Source organism: Brassica oleracea, chromosome C7 (genome assembly GCF_000695525.1).
Source record: "Brassica oleracea var. oleracea cultivar TO1000 chromosome C7, BOL, whole genome shotgun sequence".
NCBI classification, from domain to species: domain Eukaryota; kingdom Viridiplantae; phylum Streptophyta; class Magnoliopsida; order Brassicales; family Brassicaceae; genus Brassica; species Brassica oleracea.
Window position 1 is genome coordinate 15,628,298 of NC_027754.1, and position 11,970 is coordinate 15,640,267.

General features: G+C 35.8%; 4 protein-coding genes and 1 long non-coding RNA gene across 11 annotated transcripts; 3 read left to right on the forward strand and 2 right to left on the reverse strand.

The window, feature by feature from the left end:
• Positions 1 to 1,509: 1,509 nt before the first annotated feature.
• On the reverse strand, positions 1,510 to 1,852 carry LOC106305681. The gene is made up of 3 exons (XR_001263035.1): positions 1,833 to 1,852; positions 1,681 to 1,751; positions 1,510 to 1,565 (listed from the first exon to the last, which is right to left on the reverse strand). It is a non-coding gene; the product is annotated as an uncharacterized LOC106305681 (long non-coding RNA).
• Positions 1,853 to 3,295: 1,443 nt separating this feature from the next.
• LOC106301157 lies at positions 3,296 to 4,648 on the forward strand. Of its 7 annotated transcripts, none has more exons than XR_001262165.1 (3): positions 3,325 to 3,560; positions 3,620 to 3,728; positions 4,209 to 4,648. XR_001262165.1 is itself a non-coding variant. In XM_013737497.1 (3 exons), the coding sequence occupies exons 1-3, from the start codon at positions 3,500 to 3,502 to the stop codon at positions 4,392 to 4,394; spliced, it is 360 nt and encodes a 119-aa protein (XP_013592951.1). In that variant the 5' UTR covers positions 3,329 to 3,499; the 3' UTR covers positions 4,395 to 4,648. The 7 variants fall into 7 exon arrangements, 1 of the variants encoding a protein (XP_013592951.1); XR_001262162.1 differs by having other exon boundaries at positions 3,327 to 3,560; positions 4,158 to 4,648; XM_013737497.1 differs by having other exon boundaries at positions 3,329 to 3,560; positions 4,205 to 4,648.
• Positions 4,649 to 4,895: 247 nt separating this feature from the next.
• Positions 4,896 to 7,061, forward strand: LOC106301156 (GTP-binding protein ERG-like). Its single transcript, XM_013737496.1, has 7 exons — positions 4,896 to 5,469; positions 5,551 to 5,640; positions 5,749 to 5,894; positions 6,074 to 6,232; positions 6,321 to 6,495; positions 6,555 to 6,694; positions 6,778 to 7,061. Exons 1-7 carry the CDS (start codon positions 5,005 to 5,007, stop codon positions 6,860 to 6,862), a joined length of 1,260 nt encoding a protein of 419 aa, XP_013592950.1. The 5' UTR covers positions 4,896 to 5,004; the 3' UTR covers positions 6,863 to 7,061.
• Positions 7,062 to 8,959: 1,898 nt separating this feature from the next.
• LOC106304164 lies at positions 8,960 to 9,837 on the forward strand. The gene is made up of 2 exons (XM_013740559.1): positions 8,960 to 9,287; positions 9,555 to 9,837. The coding sequence occupies exons 1-2, from the start codon at positions 9,053 to 9,055 to the stop codon at positions 9,680 to 9,682; spliced, it is 363 nt and encodes a 120-aa protein (XP_013596013.1). The 5' UTR covers positions 8,960 to 9,052; the 3' UTR covers positions 9,683 to 9,837.
• Positions 9,838 to 10,089: 252 nt separating this feature from the next.
• Positions 10,090 to 11,381, reverse strand: LOC106305030 (peroxidase 7-like). The gene is made up of 2 exons (XM_013741408.1): positions 11,078 to 11,381; positions 10,090 to 10,862 (listed from the first exon to the last, which is right to left on the reverse strand). Exons 1-2 carry the CDS (start codon positions 11,369 to 11,371, stop codon positions 10,212 to 10,214), a joined length of 945 nt encoding a protein of 314 aa, XP_013596862.1. The 5' UTR covers positions 11,372 to 11,381; the 3' UTR covers positions 10,090 to 10,211.
• Positions 11,382 to 11,970: the final 589 nt, after the last annotated feature.

Consider the following 11,970-nt stretch of genomic DNA (forward strand, 5'->3'; position numbering starts at 1 on the left):
CAATCAAATTATAACAATTTCTTGAAACTTCACCTATGAACCCCAATCTGCGATAGATCAGTCCACGAGATTCACAAAAAAAATCTAAATCCCTTACAGGTTGGGTTAGTTAAACGTAGATTTGTCCATTTGACATATATGCACCATGTTGGTAAGTTGACCACGATTATTGGTGGAACTAATATCCGGTCTAATAAAAAAAGGTAGCTGGCTCGATTATTAATTTTCTAGGTTGTTTGACTGCTTTGAAATATTTTGGCTTATTTGCAATTTAATATGCCAACTTATTTTATGTTATGCCTCTCTCTTTTTGTTTTGCCTTTTGTGTATTTAATTTGATAATTACTACTATGATTTGATAATAATAAATAGTAGTAATTCATTGATCATTTTTTTGCCAGACGTTACAATCTCACTCAATCTAGCCTGCACATATAGTCCAATTATAATGAAATCAATCTTGTTGATTGACTGATACATACACTTCAAAAATGACTCAAGTCATGGGACAAACCTTGGCAGCTTCCATTTCAATGCTGGCAGTATCAAGACCATTCAACATGGAAGAGTCCTTGCTAACCAAAGAAACCTTGAGAAGCAAGAAAGATAAAAAGACATTATTAGTAAACACATGATGATATTGCAAATTAAGCACCAGCAATATAATATTAAGAAGGGAAACCCAGGATTGGCGTCAGCTGTCCTTCTAGGTCAAGCATGCCTTTAGCAAAAGCAGCTGCAGACATCTGGTCAACATATGCAAACCTGTTCAAACATTTTTTTTCCAACACATATACTTAATTATCTTCAGTAGTATCAATGTAAAAGGTGTACGTACCTGAACACGTCCCTCGTCAGAGCTGTAAATTTTAAAGTCATGACGGTATGTACTATGGAGACGAAGCAAACCAGTCCCTTCACCTGAAAAAAAAGCATATAATTTAAGGCCATTTCATCGGTGAAATACTTCAAAATAAAAGTAACAGATCAGGGGGTCTTACCTGGATACATATTGTATCGGAAGAATCTACCAAGCACTTCTGCCTGCATGCAGATGAAGCAAACATCAATAAGTTAAACAATTCTTCCATATTTGGAAAACATATATATATATATAACAATGACAAATTAAATGGTAGAGTATGTAAACACTTGTTTTCTACCAGCGTGAGTTAGAACACCGCGTATTTAAGAATCACAAGGGCCTCTACAGGTCTTTCTTCTTCACCTTCACCATCCCACTTCAGCGGTTTCAGTTGAACCTTCCTGTGTATCCCTAAGAAATTTCCTCCATGCGCCATTCCAAAAGGTTCTCTGCTGTGAGAAAATGGCTTCATGAATTAAATAAAAAATGCATAATGCTAGCTTACTTATAAGATAGTATATTCAACAAAAAAATGATATAAGATAGTATTACTAAATGATACTATGTAATACTTTCCCCGGACTATATTCAACAAAAAAAGAGAAAGTACTAAAGAACCTCTTCAAGAACTGCTTTAGCTTGGCGAAGCTTCTCAGCATGTTCAAGGTCTTCTGGATCACTATCACTCTCACGACCTGGTCTACATATAAAAAAAGGAAGACCATATTGTCGTTACCAGTATTCAACACATGGAAAAGATAGACCATACATGCTTTTTGGAGACAAGACACAAAGAGTTGAGTTCAGGGTTCTACCTTGTATGGGGAACTAACATTCTTGTTGCATCTAATAGGTCTTGCAACTGGACTGCACTTTTTAGTTTTGTCTACAAAAAGAATAAAAATATATAAAATGAATCAAGGCTCTGATAAAAGATGGATGACAGAAAAGCTGGAGCCTCTCGCACCTCAGCTCTTGGCTTTCCACCATTGTACTTCAGCATCAGGTTTAACAGTTTCTCCTCTGTAACATTTAGTTTCACCTTCTGTTTTGGAGTTCGATCGCCACTGTCATGTAATAACAAAATTTTAACAGATAGAAGTATAGAGGAGATAAAGGTGATTTATATGCTAAGAAAACATACTGTCGAATAACAACAATGACACAACGTAGCTCTTCTGTGTGCCCATTGCCTTGGCGGGTTAGTCCTTCTGTACAGGTTTATTGAACTTCCAAGGCAAAGTGGGTGGCAGAGTCGATGAAAGATGAGGAGCCTTTGCGTCTAAACACATTTTTCTTAGCACACAAGCAGTATCGTCGTAATACCGTAATAGTACGAGAGGAGAGATTTGTGAATAATACTTTAAGGAATGAAAAGAGAATGTTTGTATTTTAAGACCTTGGGTGTCTCCTATATATATACAGTCGATTTATTTCTCATATTAATGAAGCACAATATTTTGCATAATAAATAATGAAATAGTTTAAAGAAATATATTAAATGTGTATTGTCAAAAAATGATTTGCATATGATATGATTTTAACTTGCGCAAGTAATCCATATTAGAAAGGAAAGTTATTAAAAACAAACAACATAATTAGAAACATTAAAATATTTTGTAAGCAATGTAATAAATATGATATCAACATGCGCAAGTTTACCGTTTGAATAATAAGAAAAGTTTTTAATATTTGTCTTAATTCTAAATCTTGCCCAAGCGATTGATTAAAAAAAAATTCTAAAAAATCGACCAATAGAAATATAACAATTTTCCTGAGAAGCTCAATATTAATGTCATGTCAGCAGAAATCAATAAAGTGACTTCTCTTTCAATATATAGGGGATATTTACGTGGATTCAGTTGGTTTGTGAACAAGCCGTATTATTTAAGCGTACAAGTAAAAATGGTACAGTAGCCGACCGCTCAGCGCATAGGCAAATGGCATTGCATATACGTCTGAATTAGCCGTATTTTAGAACAGTGGAAAATAGATATGCAGCCATAGACAGAAGAATATCTAAGAGTAGGCTCACTGTACGGATGGCGTTTTAGAGATATGCATCAAATTCACTGGGTCGGAAAACCATCCAAGAAAGGCGATGATGATGGGGTTTTGTATTTATTCAGATTTTCAGAAGCTGGACTTTTTTTTTTTTTTGTCTCTTCTCTTCTGAATTCAACAAATACTATATAATATGATAAAACCTTGCATCTTGATTAATATTTTAGCCCGAATACAACATGTATAACTTTCATTGATACAGTTAAATTCCTCAAATTTGACAATATTCTCTGAATGTGTCAAATGCAAAGTTAGAGGTGCAAAGTGGCGTTTATTGACAAAAAGAAGGTGCTATCTGGTAATATTTAATTACTTTCTCGCCACTTGCCACTTTCATCCTCCGAAAAACAAGTAAAACCTCTAAGAGGATCATTATCTCAGTTTCTTATTCAAGTCTCTTAGCCTAATTAAAATTAGGAAAAAAAAAGAAAAAAAACTAATTAAAGAAGAAACGGTTCTTCTGTCTCCTAAATAGGAGACGTCTTTTGGAGCTTCTCCTTCTCCTCTTCTCTCTGCAACAACAACAAAGTTGTCTTCACATTATCTGAAATCAAAGCCACATAAACAAAGATGTTTACATACTCGACTAAAAGGAGGAACCCCTCGCGCTCTGGCTCTCTTCTTTCTTCTGGTTGATTTAACATCTGTCTTCCTTTTGTTTTTCTTATCTGATTTACCTTTTTATTTTAGGTTTGGGTGTGTGTTTTGTCGAGAGTATGTGCGACGAAATCATGAACACATCTCTGAAACAAGGATCGAAGATCAAACCCAAATTAGCCAATCGTCGTATTGCCACCAGGTTCAAATATTTTTTAAAAAAATTTATGATATTAATTAGGTTTGTTTTTGCTTCGATCAACCTATTTTCAATAGGCACTTATATTCTGAATTGCTGTTATCCTTACTGATCTGAAATTGGGTGACTTCTTGGTTGCTTACTGGTATCAAATTGGGTGTTTTGATTTTTAAGCTCGCTAATGGGTTTCATGAAAGATGATAGCTTTGTTCATGTCTTGAGTAAAGTTTTAATCTTTCTTCTACTTTTTCTTGGTGTCTTTGTTTGATGGTTTAGTTTGTTGAGACTTTACTTGATTGTGGACTAATATGCTCTGTTTCGTTGCATTTAGGCTCATTTTTCTCTTGTGGTTTTGGTTTTCAAGCTCGCTAATGGGGTTCAGTAAAGTTTTAATCTTTCTTCTTCTTCTTCGTGTCTTTGTGGATGTTTTAGTTTGTTAAGAGTTCACTTGATTGTGGATTAATCTGCTCTGGATTAAGTCAGGTGCCACTGGCTGTACATTGCGTTGCAGAGTTATCTGTTCCCTCAGTCATAGTAGTTATCCAGTGGAAGGAGATCTTTATAGATGTATACATGAACCAAGAGCTGCAAAAACAAAGGGGCAGGGGATATGGGCTTAACTGGATGGAAACTAGGACTGTCATAAAGCCGCATGAAGCTGTTTGCTGAAAATATCAAGAGCATGAATCCTTGACTTTAGCTTCAGGTCACGCTGCTACAAAGGAGATGTTCCACTTTCTGAGACCACCCGAGTGTTCTATCTTCAAGGAGAGGAAGGGGCAAGAACTTGAACTTCACAACAAAATTCATCACTTTCCTGGTAGTTATTCATCACTTTCAAAGTTCTCTATATAGGTGTTTATTCAGCTTGGTCATTTTATAGACAAAATCATTCACTCATCAAACAAATCTTTTCTTCTCTCTTTCTCACAATCATCGCACAAGTTCTATTTAATCACAAAACAATTTTCATTCTTCTCACAAAGTCATCAAACAAATTCTTTTGTTTTTATTTTAAAATCAATGTTTAAAATGTTATCTTCTACTATGTTTTAAAAAAAAGTTTAAGTTTAATAAGAAACATAAAAAAAAATTGGTGTTTAGCTAAAAAAAATTAAAAAAAAAAAAAATCTGTAAACAAGAAGCTTGCAATGGAACAATTAAATTTTAGGATCTCTTAATTTTACGATTAAAAAGTATTAAAAAAACAATAATCCAGTCTCTTAGCATAATGGTGGTCTAAAACCCTCCGACTCCTCTGTGCCATTGTTGCTAAAAAATGAAAGCTTTTAGATCTCTACGAATTCTAATCTCCATCTCACGAACGGAGACACCTTACAGTAAAACCCATCTTCCTCAGAACTTCATCCGCCGGTCTTACTCGGCGCAGCCGAATCTAGACGAGCCCACTTCCGTCAACGGAGACTCTGTTTTCGATGGCAGTCAGTACTCAATCGAAGATCCCGTGAAGAAGCCCAAACAACCCAATTGGGATAAAGGGTACAGAGAAAGAGTACAGAGAGAGCTGTTCCCACAAGAGAAACAGAGCTCCGAAGAAGAAGAAGAAGATGAGGATAGTATTGATCGGTCGAGGATTCTCGCAAAGGCTCTCCTTGAGGCTGCTCTTGAATCAGCTGATGACGAACTCGGTGAAGGTGAGGTTAGAGAAGAAGACCAGAAGTCTCTTAACGTCGGAATCATCGGCCCACCAAACGCCGGCAAATCTTCCCTCACTAACTTCATGGTTCGATCCTTCAAAGTTCTTATTTTTAATCGTAAAGTTGCTTTCTTTGGTTGTATGATTGTGTTCTTGCAATGTGCACAGGTTGGAACAAAGGTTGCAGCTGCCTCACGGAAGACAAACACGACGACCCATGAAGTGTTGGGAGTGTTGACAAAAGGGGATACACAAGTTGTAAGCTTTCTCACTAGTCGTTGTGTGTTTAAGTATGGAGGTTAGCATTTTATTGTTGAACTTGAATGCAATCATTTGTAGACTGAAATATTTGATTTTTGTGTTCAGTGTTTCTTTGATACTCCTGGTTTAATGCTCAAGAAAAGCGGGTATGGTTACAAAGACATCAAGGCCCGTGTGCAAAATGCTTGGACTTCGGTTGATCTATTTGATGTCCTCATTGTTATGTTTGATGTCCACAGGCATCTCACCTGGTTAGTCACTTTGCAGATCTTTTTCTTGATAAATCTATCTCCTAACTGATCTTAGTATAGTTTTAAGTATTGAGGTTAGCATTTTATTGTTTGAACTGGACTTTGTGACTGCAGTTTTGCGCTATTTTAGCATGTAGATGTAGAGCTCTCTCAAACTTAATTCTGTATGATTAATGTAGTCCGGATTCAAGAGTTGTACGCTTGATTACATACATGGGAGAGGAAGCAAATCCGAAACAGAAGCGCATTTTATGTATGAACAAAGTTGATTTAGTTGAGAAGAAGAAAGATCTATTAAAGGTTGCTGAGGAGTTCCAAAATCTCCCGGCATATGAAAGGTAGATAGATAGCTCATAACACCTAAATAACAACGAACAGGGAAGTCTCTTCATTTGCAACTGAAAAGATAAGGTTCCTCTGTTCAAGGTACTTCATGATATCAGGACTAAAGGGATCTGGAGTCAGAGATCTCAGCCAATATTTAATGGACCAGGCAGTAACAAAGCCATGGGAGGAAGATCCATTCACAATGAGTGAAGAAGTGATGAAGAACATCTCTCTTGAAGTTGTTAGGGAGAGATTACTAGACCATGTTCATCAGGTAATAACCTTTTCTTGAGAATAATCTTCTGTATCGGTTTCTAACTTACACGAACGTAGGAAGTACCATATGGGGTGGAGCACCGTCTAGTGGACTGGAGAGAGCAGCGAGACGGGTCTTTGAGGATCGAACAGCATCTCATCACTCCTAAACTTAGCCAACGCAAGATTCTTGTGGGGAAGAGCGGTTCCAAGATCGGGTAAGAGCTGAAACAAGATCACAGGCTGGTTCATTCTTTCAACTTAGTGATCTCGTGACTGATCTTTATGCTAAATTTTGCAGGAGGATAGGAATAGAGGCTAATGAAGAACTCAGGAGAATAATGAATCGTAAAGTTCATCTCATCCTCAAGGTATTGCTCAAGTGAAACCATTTTCCCTCGGCGTTTTCAGAGGATTTAGGATTGCTTTTGTATACGAGAGATCTGTCTGTATATTTGATATTGTCAAAGATTAGACATTTTACATTAGTTGGTTAGAAATATAAACTTAATACAAACAGAGAGAACCACACGAAGTAACAGAATTTTGAAAAAAGAAAGAACAACAAGCAGTCTTAACGACAGATATGGAAAAGACGTGTTGTCTCTTTACAGGAAGTTGAAGTGTTGACTGATCGTGTCCGAGAAGGCTAACCACCGGCGTAGTAAGTTGATAAATGAATCTGTGATCATAAACTCCACAGTGGAGATACCTTCCCCGTCATCCTAATCCTCTGTTTTGGCTCCATTATTGACAAAAAAGAAAACTATTCATCAACGGTCAAGATTCTTTTGGTGAATTTATGTGGCTGTGATGAAATCTAAAATTAGCAGTATGCTTTTTATTGTCAATTTTAGTGGAAAAGTAAGTTTAACCCTAATTCATTAGTTAATTACTATACTTTAATTATATTTTAATTACTAATTTAATTTATGTATCTGTTCTAACTCTTTTGATATCAAAAAAATAATTATGGAAATGCAATTACTCATAAACTTATTTTTTCACGTTTTATGTAGCCACAAACTTATTTTTACTTTTTTTGGTGACAGATTTATCTTAAATACTATGGACTTAATTAGATTTCTTCGTATTTTTTATAATAAATTTGTCAAGTTTAGTCACATATTTATAAAATTTTCACAGATTTAGTTAAATTTAGTTTTTTTTTGCCAACAAATTCGCTTAATTTTGACAGATTTTTATAAAATTCGATATACTTTTATTCCTTTGCTACCGATTTATCCGTTTTTTGACAGATTTATTTGGTTTTCAATATATTTATTATCCTTTGGCTGCATATTTACGTAATTTTGACAAATTTAATTATGATTTGATATATTTATTTTTTTACCACAGATTTTCTTCATTTAGTCAGATTTAATTAAAATCTGATTAAAATTTGATAGATTTATTTTTTCTTTTGGCCACATATTTACTTTATTCTAACATATTTAAGTAGTATCTGATAGATTTAATTTTATATTACGGACAAGTTTATTTCATTTTTGACTGATTTAATTTAAAGTGTTATTTGTTTGATTTTCATGCATGAACCTTGTTTGGGTTTCATTTCAATAAATATTGTTTGGTTTTTATTTGAAAAATGTTGTTCTTTGCTTCTGTTTAACTTTAGTTTACAATATAGATATAAGATATTACATATGATTCAAACGTAATATGATCATTTCTCATTTCAACTTGTTGATGTTTGGTCTTTGCCTCATTGTGAGTCTTTATTTTAGTTTTGGTTCTAAATTAGTCTAAATCCTTGTTTTGAGATTAAAACCCTGAGTAACATCTGAAACTCAAAAATATATGGGAGTCAACCAATCTTAGAATGTTACTGAATAGAACCCAACTAAATCCGAACCAAATTCAAGCTGAACTTTGTGATATCCGAATGAGGTTAAAATTCATAACCCAAAAAAAATTCAAACCCAAACCGGAACCTGGTTGCGCAGCTCTAGCTCTACACATATTTAGAGCTCGATCCTAAATCTTCTTCCCGTAAGTACTATCTTTGTTTCAAAATGATCGATGTTTTTGAAGAACAAAAATTATTTCTAAAAAATCAGTTTTTCGTATATTTAATGCATATTTTATTAGCTATAAATGATAAATTGTAATTTTTGAATAAATTAATTGTATTTATTGAATTTTTAGTTGACTAAAAATTATAGGAAATAGTTAAACATAAAAAATAATGTTTTAAAAATCAAAATTTAAAAGATCTTCAACAAGGTAGAAAATCTCGTATTTTCTATGTTCGTGTTCCAAAATGGTGATGAATTGCGATCCGTTCAACCCTTCGATCAGCTCCTACTTGCAATCAAATTTTAATATATGTGAAAACTTCAAAATATAAATTTTTTAGAAAGGGAATGGGTATTGATTTTGGGGCTATAAATATCGTTACTGGGCTTTTCAATGAGCCGTAACCGAGGATACAGCTAAACTAGTAACCAGACAGAATTAGGTTTAGACAATATAATAAACAAAATCCTACGCTGAAATCAAAAACCCCTCTTGTCCCTCAAAAACCTAATTTCTTGCATCTCCTTGAGCGCAAAACAATGGCGAAATCTATGAGATGCAAGAGGGTGAAGAGATTGAGAGCTATAAGAAGAGAAATAGTGGAGAAGGAAGCATTCACCCTAACGAGAGACGACGCCAAATCCGCCGCCATCGAAGCCGCACTCGCCGCCCCCAAGTTACCGGTTCGTCAACCACCACCTTCTCCGTTCATGGAAGTTGTCTCGTCTACCACCGAGTCCGCCTCTGCCTCCGGTACTATAGCTAACGATTCCGGTATGTTCGATTTTTCTGCCTAATCTTTAACAATTGAAGTTCATCCGAATCACTCAATTAAGTTTGCATTGTAATGTTGACTATCAAATCTTGAAAAGTTTATAGAATTTTTGTTCAGAAATTGCATGAATTTACAAGTATGCTAGTTTCTGTAAATCTGAATCTTTGTTTGTTTTGGGAGTTTTGGCAATAATAGTTTGAGTTCATCTTACATCCAATGTATATGTTGCAATGTTCTGTTTTATATATAGATATGGTTGTTTGCAGATGTGGAAATGGATGGTGAGAAGCATAACAAGTCTCTAAAACCCATCGGGAGGAAGCTGAAGAAGAAGTTTAAGATGGGGATGAAGAATCGTCGCAGCAAGGGTTTCCTTCGAGGCAAGCGTGTCTAAGTTCCTCCCAAGTTTTGGTTTTACTCTGTTTCACCTCTCGTAGCCAAGTCTTGTTTTGTACTGTTATTTTTTTTTTGGCGAGCTTCAGTATATAGAGAACATACGAACATGATCTTGAACCGAAAGTCTGAATCTGATTATGTTTCACTTCTTCATCAAAAGCTATTCTCACAGCTATTATTTACTTGATTTATAGATAACATTTTAGGATTCATTTTACATTATAAACCTTCAGACAAATTCTAATCATGTTGAATCGATTAAAACCATGATCAGATATAATGGTAAGTGTATAAATTCTTTGATTTTAATCAAGATTCACATTTTAATCTTCAGACAGCGAGTACCAAAATTACAATTGAAACCAAACAAGAAGTTATTTCAAGATTTATTTATAAACTCAGCTCCCATTTTTCAGTCAGTAAGGTCTGGAGTTAGATTTGCTGCAAACCTTCCTGATCACTCCAACACGCTCTTCGCCAGTGATGACACCAACATTGACCAGCTTAGCCATGGACACAGCAAACTGCTATCTGAACATGTGAGGTGGCTGCTCTGCAAAAGCCTTCACAAGTGGAGCGGTCCTAGGGTCCTTCACAAGCTCCTGATCAGTGGTCAAGACTCCCATATTCTTTTGAAGATTAATGTAATACTGGTTGTCGAATTTCACCGGAGTCTCAGCGTCTAGGTAAACGGTCTCTGAAGCCACACGACATTTGCGACGCAAGAAATCTGCGTATTTGGACTCAATCGACGGATCAGTTCCATAAGTTGCGTTGAAGTTGTAAAGCCTCGACTGGATGGTGCCACAGTAGGCTTTTCCTATGGTGTGGGCTCCGGAAAGGACAACAAGGTCGAGAACATTGAGACCGTAAGACTGAAACGTCTCGAGAAGGCCAGTGATGTCACGGCGGCCTGAAGGGACTTTCTCGACATCTCTAGCGTAAGAGTCGGTGGAGTCACGACGTCCATACGCGTTAGGCCAGTAAGGACCACCGAGTTGGAAGGTTGCGTCCCGGCTAGCTGCGGTTAGGATGTCGGCGCAGGAGACTAAGCCAGGGCAGGCTTTTTCTATCTCAGACTTGATATCGTCGATTAGCTCGAAGCCTCTTAGGGTTTTGCTCGCTGGGGATCTTCTCTCTGATCCTTCGTGGTCTAGAAGAACGGATGCATCACATCCCTGAAAGTTGTTATTCATTCACAAAAGATTTGTTATCTTCTCGTTCAAATGTATTATATAGACTAACCATCCACTAATCAGGACATTTTCAAAACTATGTAAACTATAATTATATATATGAACGATAACATATAGCTTTTGCATGAGAGTCAGGAGTTATTATATATACACCACTAAATAACGATTAATGTTGAATAAGTGAATAAGTGCAATACCGTGACACCGCAATCGTGGAAGAGAAGGCGGAGGAGGGCTGGACCAAGGGAGGAGTCCTTCTTTGTCCATTCTCTCACTTTGGTAGCAACGATCTTCTCAAAATCTGGACAAATCCTATCATAATAACTCAGTGATAACTGATTGTCCAAAGGAAACCAAGACTTTGTGTCATTGTCATCGTCCTCGTCGCCTCCGTATCCTCCAGCTCCAGGTAAGTCTTTCCTGTCAGCTGATACCGGCCAGGCCACGAAAATCACGAGTAGGATGAGGACTGATACCACGGCCGCCTTCATTATTTTTCCTTTTCTCTATGTTTCTCAGTTTGATTGGATTTGAATTTCTTTTTATGGTCGAGAGATGTGTTTATATATTGGGTTTCGAAATGTGATGGTTTTACGTGGGAGACACACCTTTAATATCTTTAAAAATTCAAATGACTTGCTTGCATGTCGTGAGTGTGATGGTTTTGATAATTAATATATACTAGGTGACCGGCCGCACCCTGTGCGGGCATAAGAACATGATCGGTCCGCACCCTGTGTTCTCTCTCGGTCCGTACCTCACGAGAGGGAACACAGTAACGTCAGTATGAAGAAGCAGATATTGTGTGTATGTACAATTGCAACGTCACAAAATATTTTGTGTGTTTACGAAAATACTTTCATTCAAAAAATGGAATAAATAGTGTATAGTTTTAGAAGTAACAGATTTTATATTATCATTAATTAGAATTGTATTGTATATGTTTCGTAATTCTTTATTTTAGGTGAATAATATTATTTTTTCATAAATAATAAACAAACATTTATGTAGACATATTAAAAGAAAATATAATAAAAATCAAAATATTATCCATAAATAATATAAATTATGAAGTACATTTTTCGATAAA